This window comes from Echeneis naucrates, chromosome 10 (assembly GCF_900963305.1).
Source record: "Echeneis naucrates chromosome 10, fEcheNa1.1, whole genome shotgun sequence".
In the NCBI taxonomy this organism is placed as follows: domain Eukaryota; kingdom Metazoa; phylum Chordata; class Actinopteri; order Carangiformes; family Echeneidae; genus Echeneis; species Echeneis naucrates.
The window spans coordinates 10,085,656-10,099,557 of NC_042520.1; the positions used below are offsets into that span (position 1 = coordinate 10,085,656).

General features: G+C 39.1%; 2 protein-coding genes across 4 annotated transcripts; both read right to left on the reverse strand.

Annotated features, from left to right (window-relative positions):
- Nucleotides 1-266: 266 nt before the first annotated feature.
- Nucleotides 267-4,566, reverse strand: zgc:92907 (UDP-N-acetylglucosamine transferase subunit ALG13 homolog). Of its 2 annotated transcripts, none has more exons than XM_029512589.1 (4): nt 4,386-4,566; nt 3,703-3,862; nt 2,840-2,978; nt 267-2,755 (listed from the first exon to the last, which is right to left on the reverse strand). In XM_029512589.1, exons 1-4 carry the CDS (start codon nt 4,464-4,466, stop codon nt 2,644-2,646), a joined length of 492 nt encoding a protein of 163 aa, XP_029368449.1. In that variant the 5' UTR covers nt 4,467-4,566; the 3' UTR covers nt 267-2,643. The 2 variants fall into 2 exon arrangements, with proteins under 2 accessions (XP_029368449.1, XP_029368450.1); XM_029512590.1 differs by having other exon boundaries at nt 3,697-3,862.
- A 3,245-nt stretch (nt 4,567-7,811) lies between these two features.
- Nucleotides 7,812-11,652, reverse strand: rap2c (RAP2C, member of RAS oncogene family). 2 transcript variants are annotated; one of them, XM_029512542.1, is made up of 3 exons: nt 10,756-11,652; nt 9,758-9,999; nt 7,812-8,520 (listed from the first exon to the last, which is right to left on the reverse strand). In XM_029512542.1, exons 1-3 carry the CDS (start codon nt 11,026-11,028, stop codon nt 8,469-8,471), a joined length of 567 nt encoding a protein of 188 aa, XP_029368402.1. In that variant the 5' UTR covers nt 11,029-11,652; the 3' UTR covers nt 7,812-8,468. The 2 variants fall into 2 exon arrangements, with proteins under 2 accessions (XP_029368402.1, XP_029368401.1); XM_029512541.1 differs by having other exon boundaries at nt 7,812-9,138; nt 9,714-9,999.
- Nucleotides 11,653-13,902: the final 2,250 nt, after the last annotated feature.

A 13,902-nucleotide genomic window follows, 5' to 3' on the forward strand; every position in this document is an offset into this window, starting at 1 on the left:
GCGCTCAGGAGGCGGAGCCCGGCGGAGGCTCGCATCCAAATGCTAATGAACATCTGCAAAGAGCAGAGCAAAGACACAGCAGCGCCAAGGCCCCACATCCACTCATATTATCACTGCTTACTTTATTTAGCTGCCCCCATTCATCTCATCAAACACAAAGCTGGGCCTCCTCAGTTCGCTCCCCCATGTCGAAGTGTAGATTTTCATTGGTTTTGTGTATGTGGGACCCCCCCCCCAAAAAAAATAAAACAACACATATTTTGCCATCTACTTTAATTTCTGGGCAACAATATAAAGTTCAGGTAAGAAGTGCAGCGTCAAATACTGAAAACACCACATTCAGGTTTTGAACAGCAAAGTCAGTAAATGTTTGGAACAATCCAGCAGCAGATAAAGGTTTGTGAGCTAAAAGTTCTGCGAGAGACTAACTTCTAGGGAGATAAATGCCAAAAACATTTGTGATTTACACCAACAATCCAATTTGTTTTCTTTTTGTAAGCTTTTAGCTACAGGTTCCAAGCTTGATAGAGGCAAGTGCAAGTGCCACATCCGAGCTGAGGTAAGCCTAGGCCCTCCAGAGAGACACAAGAACAGACACCCAGTGACTAGTAAACTGCTGAGTAAAATTATTTAGATGCTAGAGTGAAAGAGCCTTCTCTGTTTGAATTTGACAATACCTCAGTACACAACGAAAATTGTTTCCTCAGTTTTGTGGTTGATTGGTTTACACAAAAGTCTGACCTCAACCCAGCAATAAAAGTGTCAAAGTGGACAGAAAAACATCTTTTCTGACATATATCCGTCCAAGCCATGCAAGAGTTAACAATGTGACATTGACAAATCCTAAAGGGGAAGCAAAGAGGCATCATTCTTGCTTGTTTGGTGATCGAAACACACAACAAGCACTGAAAACAGACCCCCTTCCCACGTGATATCCATGACTGACTACTGCATTCAGGCTCGTTTGACCAAGCTCCTGCTTTGTCACTATTTGTGAGGACTTATTCAGTCCATTCTTGGCTTAATGAATGGGGTGTCTGTTCTTTATCAAAAATCTTGGGCTTGCACTGGTTAAAATCAGGTTGTTTTTTTCTGTCTGAGTGCTGGCATCATGATTTACTGCAGTCAAGTAGAGCCCTTTATGTGGTTTTGTACTTTAACAACTAATAAGTGAGGACGTACAGCTAAACACAATTGCTTGGTTTTGCATTTTTCTTTCTTCAGAAAAATCCACTTGTGAAAATCAAAGATAATGTTAATGAATATGTTCTATGGAAATTCCAGTTTTGTTTGATATCAGAGTGTTGAAGTCTGGAGCCAAATTAATTTGAGCTACATTTCTGTTTGCCTCTGCAGCAGAAGGTGGACCAAAATGTTTGATGCTGAAAACCAAAACTAGACTTTGTGCCACCTTTCACCCAACATTTCCTGTTTAACAAAACTTTCATGGTGAGGAAACTCTAACTCTGAAACAATGAATCATAAATGTTTGACCAACATCAGCAATTTCCCAAAAATGGAACAATGTCTTTCTTAATAGTAGTTTTGCAAGAACTGATTCTTTCAGTAAATAAATGAATTGAAAAGCAGTCACCCCACACCATCTGAACAAGGCTTAAAAATACTAACAAGAAAACCTTAAAAGAGTTTCTGCTCAGGGAATGATTTGTAGTAAAGGTCTTACAACCTGTCATGTATTTGTATATAACTACAACTTCTCCTATGGGTGGATATGCATAAACAATGCACTAAAACACATTAGTGATTACCCTAGAAGCGTCTTCATTGGGCATGTTATATTTGTCGGCAGATAATATGTGTCAAAGATAAGACACAACTGCATTACATGTTCCAAACTAAATTTTTATTCTTTATGTAGTGGTTGTACAGATTTTACTTTAAGATTGAAAAAAGGGGACTTGGTTGCATGGAAATTGGAGTACAAGGCACATACCCGACTAAGTCCTGAGAGCACAAATGATAAGCAACCTAAGGTCATTCATTTAAACATAATTTATACCTTGTGGCAAAATTTAGTAGCACTTTTCTAATGGTGAAACAGCAAGTTCCTTTAGTGTCTCTGAATCATGATCATGGTTTTTACACCAAGCTAGTTTTCATATTCAGAAAGCCATGTGCAGTGTTGAGGAGATTATGCAGATTTGACTGCATAATAGACACTGTCGATGAAATATGAAAATACTTCATGGACTCACTTTGCATTAATTTACATGTCTATGTAGTTTTGGTTTTCTCCAGCAAGTGCTCATCTTCAGCCTTTGGCCAACAGCAAGGGAACAGCCTCATGTAGAAGCTGAGTAAGTCTTTTTTGAGTTGGATCATCAAGGCCAAGAGTGTTCGCACCAATGTAGCCTTGTATTTGTCTGAGTGTGCAGTGATGCCTGTAGCTCTCTTCAAGCTTTGTTAAAAACCTAAATTTAAATTCTATAAAAATTAAATAAAAAATTAAAACCTAATTTTACAGTGAATATCAGCAAATAATTCACAATCCACAGCAATTTGGAATTAGACATATATTAGTCAAATACTGCAAAAATATTACAGGAATAGAAAAGATTAAAAAGTTAAGCAGTGTCAAAATCTAACACAAGATAATATTCTGAAATTACAATAAATTAAGTTTCACCGAACACCAAGTGCTTTGTCGAGAAAGTTTGCAAATTTTTTCGGCTGTCCGGGCAAGAAGGGCTGAAGAACAGAGAGATCCATGGCCATCAGCGTCGCAGTCAGAGTACTGAAATATTCATGAAGAGGAAAAAAGTTTGTTAGTTTTGTGTTTCTAAATAACCTCACATGTATAAACCAGAGGAACACATACCTGCATGTGCAGTACAGTACGTGGGAGTCTGCATGCAGCTGTCTGGCCAGCTCCAGTTGGTGGTTGTTCATTAGCTTGTCATTGATGACGACCAGCAGAGGTTTTCCTGCACCAAGTGTCTCCAAACAGCTTCCTGCCCCTGGGCAACAAAACAAGACAGACACCTTTTTTTCCCGACAGGAACTAAAGTCAGTTTGTAATTTTGCAGCTACCTTTTCAGGTAATTTTACTAAAACATAAGAGGTATGATATTCACAGATTTTAAACTATTTTAAAACTTAATTTGTTGTCTATTTTTAATGCTGTTTACATTAATGAAGTAATTTTAAAACGTTAAAATCTTGTGTCAGATTAAGCAGATTTATTCCTGGGGGAACTGGCTGAAATTTCTATTGACTTGTGGCCTATTTCTTTCTATCTTCCTAATCCTAATGTTATTATGCAATTATTATTGTTATGTGAGTACATATAAATGAATGTAATGATGTTAAGAAAGAAGAAAAGGAAATCTTTCCAAAAAGGCAAAGGAGAGAACAGATCATAATTTACAATACACTGCAGTATGGACTTTTCAAAAATTGCACATTTTCTTCAAGTGTACACGCAATGGTAAATTTATTTTAAAAAGGTTTATGCATTGACATCATCATGCATTGACATTTTTAACTTTTGCTTCCAAAGTTCCTGTTTTTTTTTTTTTTTCTATAAATTTGCTGGGACTCACATACTTGTATTTACTTTTCCTTTAAATTTTACAGTCATGATCATCCTCAGGACAAGTATTCAATGTTAATACAACACAGAATTATGGGTTAGGCTACCTACTGTAGACTACTCATTTGAACTTTTGGTGTTGCTCTCACCTGCATGGCTGATGACGAGGTCAGCCTGCTTGATGTCCTCTGTTATTGAGCCTTTGAATTGAAACGCCTCCATCCTGATGTGTGGGCAGCTGTCAGCAGCTGGAAGAGATCCTCTTCCAACTTGGAGAACCAAACGCTCATATCCACGAGCCTTTAAAGCCTGAGGAGAACAACAATAACTGGTCATTAGTTCAAATAGAGCAACTGCTTGGATATTAAAAGGTATTTGCTGCCATTTTCAAAATCAACTCATTTAATTTAAAAGATCAGTTAATTATCAATAGTCACATTTCATTTCCATTTTATGTGGCTTAACTAGCCATAAATCAAGTACTCTTACTGGCTTACTGGCTCTTACTGGATTACTGGCTAAATGAATAATGGAACACGTTGCTGTCATGAATGTTTTGCATTTAAATTGATTATTTATAAAAAAACAACAACAAACAAACAAACAAACGAAAAAAAAACCCCAACTACAAATGTTAAATAGCTACAAAGCCGTTTGAAAAGTAATTGTTCCTTCTGAAATGTCCTGGAGAAGGAGTATCAAATCTCAATGCCTCTTATTTACACATAAATTGATCCCAGATGAAATTAAACAAGCAAACAGTGACTGAGACTCCGATGACATCATGATATAACTCACTGCGCCACAAACTGGACTCAGCAGCTGCTCTCACCTGGGCGCCCTCTGATGACGTTATGCTTTCGATGAGCTCATCGAAACTCGTTGTGCCGACAGTAACAAACACGGTTTTCATGTTTGCTCGGTGAAACTTGGCAGTTTTCGGGCTGATCGTTTTCTGAGTAAAGGCTGTCACAGTTCAGCTCCATCCTGCAGACACGACCTGACTACTTCCGTTTTCCGCAAACACGTCGCGCCTCAAAAGACGTCACGCTGCCACCTGCAGCCCTGGAGGTGAAGCATCATGTAAAGTGTTTACAGCCTGAATCAGTCCAGCTGCTCTCGCTGTTTAAATGTCTCTGAACATCACTGTAACACATGACATATATTAATAACTAATTTAAAGTCTAATCCACCCCCCGCAGACAGACACTGTAGTGGAAATTAAAAAACCCAATACATCATCTTAAATTTTAAATAAATGAATCCATTGCCACTTCAGTTGTGGCTTACTAAAACAGAAACTGCACTGGTAAATAGAAGAGTGTAGGTTTTAAGATCTTGCCGTTGAGGATTTAAGTATTTGCACGGATTATTCATGTTGATTTAAATGATCACAAACTAATTTTTACACCTCAGCTCTTGGCTAACTGATTAAACTGCTGGACTGGAAGGTGACACTGGTTTGAATGTGGTGAGGACAAGAGGGAGCTTTCCATTGTGCATTTAAGGTCAATACCTTAAAGGTACAAGGTTTCTGAAGTTTATCTACATTATTACTGTAAATAAGACGAGTTGTCGCATTTGAATTGAGCTCCAGTTCCTCTTTCCTCTTTCAAAAAGTTGCTTTCCTTTCAGTTCGTGCCAAGCAAATGCGGTTTCCAGCGTGGGCAGTGAAGACTTCCACTACATGAACCATGCAGGTGTTCAGCAGTGATCCTCTTCACAGAGCTCCACAGAGCATCAGGGCAATACAGTTTGTGTTCAACACCAGATGCACATTATCTCAGCAGCAATATTTCACTTCCTATAGGCTGCAATAATAATAACACAGCTCTTTCGGTTGATGATATCAACAGACTTATTAGATTTAATACTTATGCAGACAGCCACACACATTTTACTGTTGTTGAAGTGGGGAATTGTAACAAATTTATGTAGAGTGATAACATAAACCTGTGAAATTAAGGGAAGAAACCTCCCTGCATTTCATAAAGTTATGTCAATCCCTTAAAGATATTGATTATAGCCCCATTGTGAAATTTTGTACATTTACTTATGTGGGGGTTGAATTATAAATTATATTATTTGATTAATTCCCCTTTCTATTGTCCAAATTACATCTTAGAACTAACTGTTACTGCTGATGGTTCTTCACTCTTATCTGCCTGCCCGTGTAAGGATACAAACACTGGTTTACAAGGTCTGGGAAATAAAACTTTCTTGTAATTTAACATTACTACATGTATACACCCACACAGCAGCTCCTGGCAGCTCAGTGAAGGATGCTAAGCAAAGCCCCCCAGCAGACCACCCGATCCACCGACGGTAATGTGTGTGCAGGGCTTAAAGTAAGAACAAATTCCGAGACTGGGGTGCTATTTAATTCTTATTCTAAATAAAAACTAGGAAATAAATAACCAAAAGACTTGTCGTCTCAGCCCCTCTCTTCTGTCCACTTATTTTAAGCCCTGTGTCTGTTAGGACATCTTCCCCTTTCTTCATAAACTCTCCATCATCTCCAACAATGACTTCGATTAAAAAAACGCCATTATGGATGCTGTGGTCACTGAAACTCGGAACCGAGAAATCAATATTACAACACGAAAATTTCCGTCTTCCGATATCATAGCGTTCGCGGAACAGGTGAACTCGGAGGAGAAAAAATAAGTTTGGCAGATTGCCATCGTTTGCTGGACGCTAAAATATGTGCAGCAGCCATTTAGGTTTATTTTGGAAGCAGTAATTCCCGAGTTTGACAACTTAGAGAAAACGTTTTCCCCAAGTTGTTTAGAATGCAGCATCACCTGGATCTCAGGTGCTGGATGTCAACCAGGTTCTCCCAGAACCACCCACCCTACTTCTGATGGGCTGAGGTGGACAGAGTACACAACTTCACTTCTTCAGTAAAGGTACAGGTACTCCTTGTCAAATATTACTCCGATACAAGTAATAGCTTCAGTTAAAGGGGCCCTACAAGAACCGGTCTGTGGAGGGATCCACTATGCCAGGAGGTTTTCTGTTGTCTGAAGTTCGGTAGGAAAATGTCCCGTCAGCATCAGTCCGGTGATCAGAAAGGAAAAGAAAGGAGAATAAGAGAACAAAGGGTGAAGAAATTTTCGAAGCAAATACTTTAAAAAAAGATGGAACGAGAAACGTAGAGCGAGGTAAGAAACAGCACATACAGCATGCAGCAAACAGCGGTCATCTGAATGCAAGAGGTGTGCTGTTCCAGGTAACAATAGGCCACAATGTGTAATGTAGAATGAGAAATAATCCAGGTAGGATGAGGATTATACATCATGGCCATATTCTTACCTGTAACACACACAGCTGAGTGTGTGTTACAAAAACAAAACATCAGTAGAAATGTAGTGGAGTACAAAGTACAATATTTGTCCTTCAAATGTATGAAGTGAAAATAAAAGAGCCCCCCAAAAATAATACTCAGGTAAAGTACAGAGACTCAAAAACTGTACTTAAGTACAATACTCAAGTACTTGTCACTGTCCACCCCTGCTGATTGGCTCCTGGTGTTAGTTTGGCTGAGGGAAAGCTGTTATTCTCCTTCTATTGATAGAACTCTGTTGACTGCTCGAACCGGACAAGAACCGGCATCAACAGCTGTTTTTTTAAATGTTGATCTTTTTTTAATCGCAGTCCAACGACACTTGCTGTAGATCCGGCACGGTGCCAGAGTACTTTAAACCCTGTGTGTCGCAAACCTAAGAAAAAAATAAATAAAAAAAATAATAACCTGCAAACTGCAACACTGAGTGCACTCGGCCAAGATGTTGCAGGGGAAAAAAACAAAAAAAACAAAAACACACTACAAGGAAGTGAAAAGTGTGGTGGTATATTTAGACAATGTAATTTGAGATTAGAGTTCACCTCTTTCTTTCTTTTACAAATGTAAGAACAAACATCAAGTGTGGGCTCAGACTCATATTTTGGCAGTTGGATTGAAAAAAGTTTGCTTTTCAATTGGAAAAAACCTGTATAATGATAATGCGACCAGTTGAAACCCAGAGAACCTGTCACACCAAAAAATTTCATGTGGTCAAGTATTGAGTTATTCTCTTGCATTAAACTTTACTTGAAACAAGTGAAGGAGTGCTGAGTTACTGCTTGTAACGTGGGGGAAAAACAGGGGATGGAAGAGGCACAAACTTAACTTGGCTTGTTTTGTTATGAATCCAAAATAAATAATGATCGGATTGGTGTGTATGTCAAGACAAAACTGTGACCCATTACAAAAGCAGAAAGGCCAGCATGTTTATTACCAAATGATGATAGCTGACAAATTATAAACATGAGACCAGGGTGCAACAGAAATTATTTAAGGCTCTGTTAAATTCTCAGCTTCAAAAAAAACAAAACAAAAACAAAAGCAAAATCCAAATACCATGAATCATTAAAAGTCACAAAAAGCAAAACTAGTATAAAATTAAAGTTTAAAACTGGCTAACCATTTCATTAGTTTTTAATAAATAGGTTACTATAAGAAAGAAAAATACAAAGTTAAAACTGATTAGCTTTGCCAGAACTTTTATCAAACCACATTGCGCCGGAAGTTATTTAATGACAAGAAATCAGCGACTCCCGGATTTAAAGCAACACATTATGTAGTCAACCACCAATATGCAATGGGAGCTTCCTTTGGTCATTCCACAATCTTTCTTCTACATGAACTTCTTGAGAAAATTGAAAATGGAAGACCTGCGTCCATGTGAATCATGCCTTTTAGAGAGATGGATTCAAGCTAAAAACAGTAAAATGGCTCTTCCTTATCACTTGAAATTGATTTAGCAGAACATTTTAAATTTTCAGCATGCATGTTTTCAGATGAGTTTAGCTGCTTCAGGCTACTACAAAAATAAAAATGGTAAATTTTAGACCCACAGGTCAGCAGAACGGACTAGTGAATAACTAGGTGAATGTTTAATCTACAGTCGGCCCTCTTAAGTGTCCTGAATTTAAAAAATTCATTATACATAGTGCTGTTTTTTTGTGTCAATTAAGGACAATAATAGAAGTTCTTGACACAAGATTTTTAAAGTTAAGCAGAAAGTATACCTTGGCATAAAACTGCTTGAATTATGCATGCTTAAAAGTCAAAATGTTTCAATATTATGAAATACTTTGTCAAATTCCAAACTTGAGACATTGTACAAGTAATAATAAAGTATATAATAGTGATTAAAGCAGCTTTAAAAAGAAGCTGCAACCTCACAAACACTCCTTATTATGTCTGGGATACCTCTGACTAAAGGTGAAAAAACAAAAACAAAACAAAAAACATAAAACAATAATAAAGACAGCAATTTTCACAGATGGCCAAGTCCGTTTGTATGACTCCATCCTGGGTCACCACAAAGGCCATTAAGGTTGCAGCAGAAACGTCTTATCAGTTATGATATCAAAAATAGGGCCGACGTCTTTCCTGTCAGATGCTCTGTGATTGACAGTCTAAAACCACTGTAAACAGAAACTTTACCACATGTGGCAGGTTTTTGTCAGTAGGGTCAATGTCAGGTTGTTCCATGGTTCATCAAAATGCTTGTTGTGAAGGTCAAGACATGAAAGATCTATAAAAAAAAAAAAAAAAAAAGGCGAAAATACACACAGATCAGTACAAAAGATTTAAAGGGCTTAAAACTGCCATTTGTGTTTGCAGTGGTTAACACAGGCCACCTCACAGAATCACAAGCGAACTTCCTGTTTTGGAACATAATTTCTTTTTCAGGATGTCATATTTTCCTCTTTCTACGGCTCAGTTGACAGGGCTGCCTGCTTCATTGGCCTCTAGTCTTTGGGGTCTTTTTCCTCTCCCAGTGCTGAGCTGTTCAGACAGTTGTGTTCTTCGTACCGCATTCTTTCTGCGATCTTATGATAACAAACTAAACCAACGGTTTGTGCAGAGCAGCACCACCCACTCATCTTTCGCACTTCCAGTTGAATCTCTCCTCTTCCTCACACTACACTGAAAGCCCCACACTCATCGATGTGTCACATTTCTCCTGCATTTGGGAACCATTTTTAAACAGGCACCACAGTGACATCTTACCACATTTTGTCAAAATTTTTTACGTGGCAAACTGTGCTGTGTTTGTGAGGTCTTTGATACTAATTCTAGCTTGCTAGAGGTGAGTAATACTTGTACCTCTTCCTCACTGCACCACGCAGGCTGTACAGCACTGTTCCTGCTTCTCTGGCAGCGTGGAATAATTCATCTGTCTCACAATCTCTGCAAACAGCTCATCAACCATGGTTTTACTCTTCGCAGACGTCTCAATAAAAGGGCAGCCCCACTCCTGAGCCAGAGCTCGTCCATCCGACCCAGCGACTTCACGCTCAGACTCCAGGTCGACTTTGTTCCCAACCAGGATCAACGGCACCTTCTCAAACCGCTTCACTCTCACTATTTGGTCTCGCATTGGCCTAATGTCCTGTAAAATGAAAAGGAGGATGAGACTGTAGTTTCCCTCTTAAACTAAGATTTCTATTATTATTTTACTATTTCTGAGGGCTAGAAAAAAAAAAAAAAAAAAAAAAGTGTCAGTAAAACGACAGTATACTTAAACCTGACAAAAATTAAATGTACACTTTCAAGTTAGCATAACTTGACACAAGCACATAATAAAATTTTATAGATTCCTCCGTTTTATAATTTTTTTTCCCATGTTGTGGCATCATCCTCACTATGTTTATAAACAGTGCAACATTTATTTCTTGAATTACACCAATTACAACAAATCCACCAACATAATACTTCTGATTCCCAGGTTACCATGAGGCATCATATTTTGAATTATTACTGTATTACTACTAGTAAAAACACAGAACAATGACATTTTAGTTATTACAGTGCTGCAATGACAGACGGTTCAGTCTGGCTCAGCTCCATTTAAGATTTAATGCTACATTAATGCTACATTAAATAACTAGCTTTGAATTTCTATGTGGATGAAATTAGACTTTTTTTGGGAAACTATGAAGAGCATTCATAACAATTGTGTGACATGTTCAGACTAAGTTACTTGAGAAGACAGCGGTTGGCGATTGAAGCATGTGATGATGTGTTTATGGATCCATATGGTGAAATGTGGATCTCTGACTGGTGTCAGATGTACCGCCTGAAGTTAAGGACCTTTTCCACCTGTGTGTGTTTGCAGCGGCAGAGACAGTCCTGCACAGACCGGTACCTGGAAGCTCTGCTGGTTCACCAGGCTGTAGACCAGGATGAAGCCCTGCCCGTTCTTTATGTACAGGTCCCTCATGGAGGCGAACTGCTCGGTCCCCGCCGTGTCCAGGATCTCCAACACGGAGGGCGACGAATCCACCTCGATCTCCTTTCGGTAGAAGTCCTCAATAGTTGGGTCGTATTTTTCGATGAAGGTGCCGGTGACAAACTGGACGGTCAGCGCGGATTTTCCGACGCCGCCGCTGCCCAGCACGACAACTTTGTACTCTTTCATTGGGGCGGCGGAGGTAGCTAGGCTAACTTAGCAGCTAACGACCTGGCTACACTGCTGTCCTCGCTCCATAAACGTCTATCGCCTTTCAAATAGCTAACAAGCGAAGTGACAAATGTTGCACAGTATGAAATAACCCCTCTTCATCCACTAAACCCGAGTCTTCTGCTCATACTTGTGGATTTTCCGTCGCTGTTAGCGGGTAAAAGTTGATGGCCGTTCACTCCGGTGTTAGCTTGCGGCGGTGCTAGGCGGCTGCCCCATGCTCGAGCCTCCACATCGACCACAAGTACCGGGGAGCTGCTGCCCGGCCACACACAGCGAGAAACACATTACACCCCCCCTTCAGACAACATGCCTGTCCGCCGGCGTCGCCAAACTCAGGTGTGGTTTTGTCCGTCAGGGAGTCTGGGCCTGGTTCTGGCCCGACGTCTGGGAAAGCGGGTGAACTATCTATAGCCCCCACCCTCCCGCAGATTCAGGACTCAGATCCGGGGGTCCATTGGCTGAAGTTTGTTGTGGTTCCAGTCTGTGCTTCAGTCCGCATTGGGTTGGTTTGATGACAGAAAGAAAAGCTTTTTTTTTTCTCACCAGCGGGTTTCCTGAAGCTAACAGCTTGACTTCCGCTAACGAGAGCCAGGCTTCCGCCGAACTGCTTTTCAGAATAAAGTCTTCCCCTCTGCGAGCACAAATAGAGCTATGAATTTTATACAAAAGTTTGGACAAATTACCAGAAGTGGACAGAGTTCATAACTTCACTACTTGAGTAAAAGTACAGATACTCCTTGTCAAATATTACTCCAATACAAGTAAAAGTAGCTTTGTCAAAATATTACTTAAGTAAAAGTATTAAAAACACCTCAGATATTACAAGAAATTACAGTAGCTTTATTTTCATTATACAATTCACTGATACGATTCTGCTACAAACATGTTCATATCTGAAAAATACAGTCCTGGAGGGCCACTGTCCTGAATGCTTTAGATGTTTTACCTGCTCCAACACACCTGATTCAAATTATCAGCTCGAACTAATGCTCTGCTGAAGTCTGATCAGGAGTCACTGATTTGAATCAGGAAACATCCAGGACCGGATGTGGAGACCTCTGGTCTATCCTGGTCCAAATTACAAAACGTCTGTACAAAACATATTTTATATGTGGAGGTCTGGTCTCTGATGGTTGTGTTGTGTGTTACCTGTCTCTGTTATTCACCTTGATTAACAGACTGTCCTGTGTGATCCATGTCTGGTTCCTCCTCTGCCTCCTTTTATGATCGTACTTCTTGTCATAGATTCAGGATGACGGCAAAAATGGAGTTGAGAATTAGTGAGTTAGAGTCGCGGCTCCGCACTTTAGGGATACCTCAAGAAACCAATCAAAACCGGGACACTGAAGACCATGTAAACACAGTAACTTACTCCTTATTTCATTAGAGACGATAGATGAAAATGAGCTTTCAGGTCACCTGCTACAAATAAAATATTGTCCTCTGCCCCTGTTAAATAAACAACATAAATAAATATTTTACGCAAATGCTTTCACCAAACTAATTCATCACTTACAGGTGCTGTCATTTAATTTTTGATTGATTGACTGGCTGCTCTTTAATGCAAGACACTATCAAAAATAATTACTTGTTACATTGAGTATAGTAAAACTATTAAGTTATGCAGCGGTAGTAGTTGGTGCAGCAGACTTGAACGTTGATGAGAAGCTGGTGAAAACAGTTTTTAAACCTGTTAAATTATTCAACAAGGTATAAAATCTAAACAATATGATTCATATTTTTGTGTTTGTGTATTGTTGAAGCTTGAAAAAGTACTCAAATTATATAAAATTATTTGGACACATGGATTATTTCAATACACTGAAAACCTATAGTCATTAGTCATCGATGACTTATGCTGAAAAGCGAAACTTCATACATCAAAATATCAAGTCATACAAAGGGTAAATAGTAGAAACCCATTTGAAAGATCACACACACAGAAAGAGGTTCACAATGATGTGTTTTATTAAAGGTCAAACAAAAATTGCAGAAATCATCATAGGCACAGTAACTTACTAATAGCGATACACTGCAAAATAAATTGGCATGTAGCACAGCAGCACATACAAGCACCACAAGCAGAAAACAGAATGAAGCATTAGGTGACTAAGAAACAGCAGTCACTTTCAAGTCTGTCCTAGAGTGTCAGAGATTTTTTTCATATGGCTTAGTCCCAAACAGTCTTTGGCCCTCATCACCTTCCACAGGTTGCCTCTCAGTCTGTGACTGTACCCAATCCAATAACAACTCACCAACAGAGGATTTTAAATAAAGGGATACATGTTACACACAACAGGTGTAATGTTTTATGTTGATTCACTTGTAGAACTTATTAGGTAAACTACATTTTTCACAACAAAGGCACAATTACAACTGAAGTTTTGAAATAATGCTAAAAAAAAAAAAAAAAAAAATTATAAACAAAATTGCAATCCCATTCCCTTATTGGTGACTGGAGATCCACAGTATGTTAACACCACTCCACTTTTACCTTGACCCAAACTTTAAGTTAACCTGGTGAGTCACATTAGTCAGGCTTTGGTGAGTTTTGGGTACACGTCTTACAGAGCTCCATGTCTGAGAACAGACTCTTTAACGCCAATATTTAACAGTCGGAGGGCTGTGAACCCATTCACTAGGATGACTCAGTCAGTCCGCCACTAGGACAAGTGCCATGGCAACAAAATTGCTGGCTTTGTGAGCAATTGAAGTGCATTAAATGTCCAAATATGCAGGAACACAGCTGTGTAAGGATATTGCTGCTGCTGCAAGAATAACATTGGAAAACCAGGTTGTTTGCAATTTTCAATCCTGAGGAGAATTCAG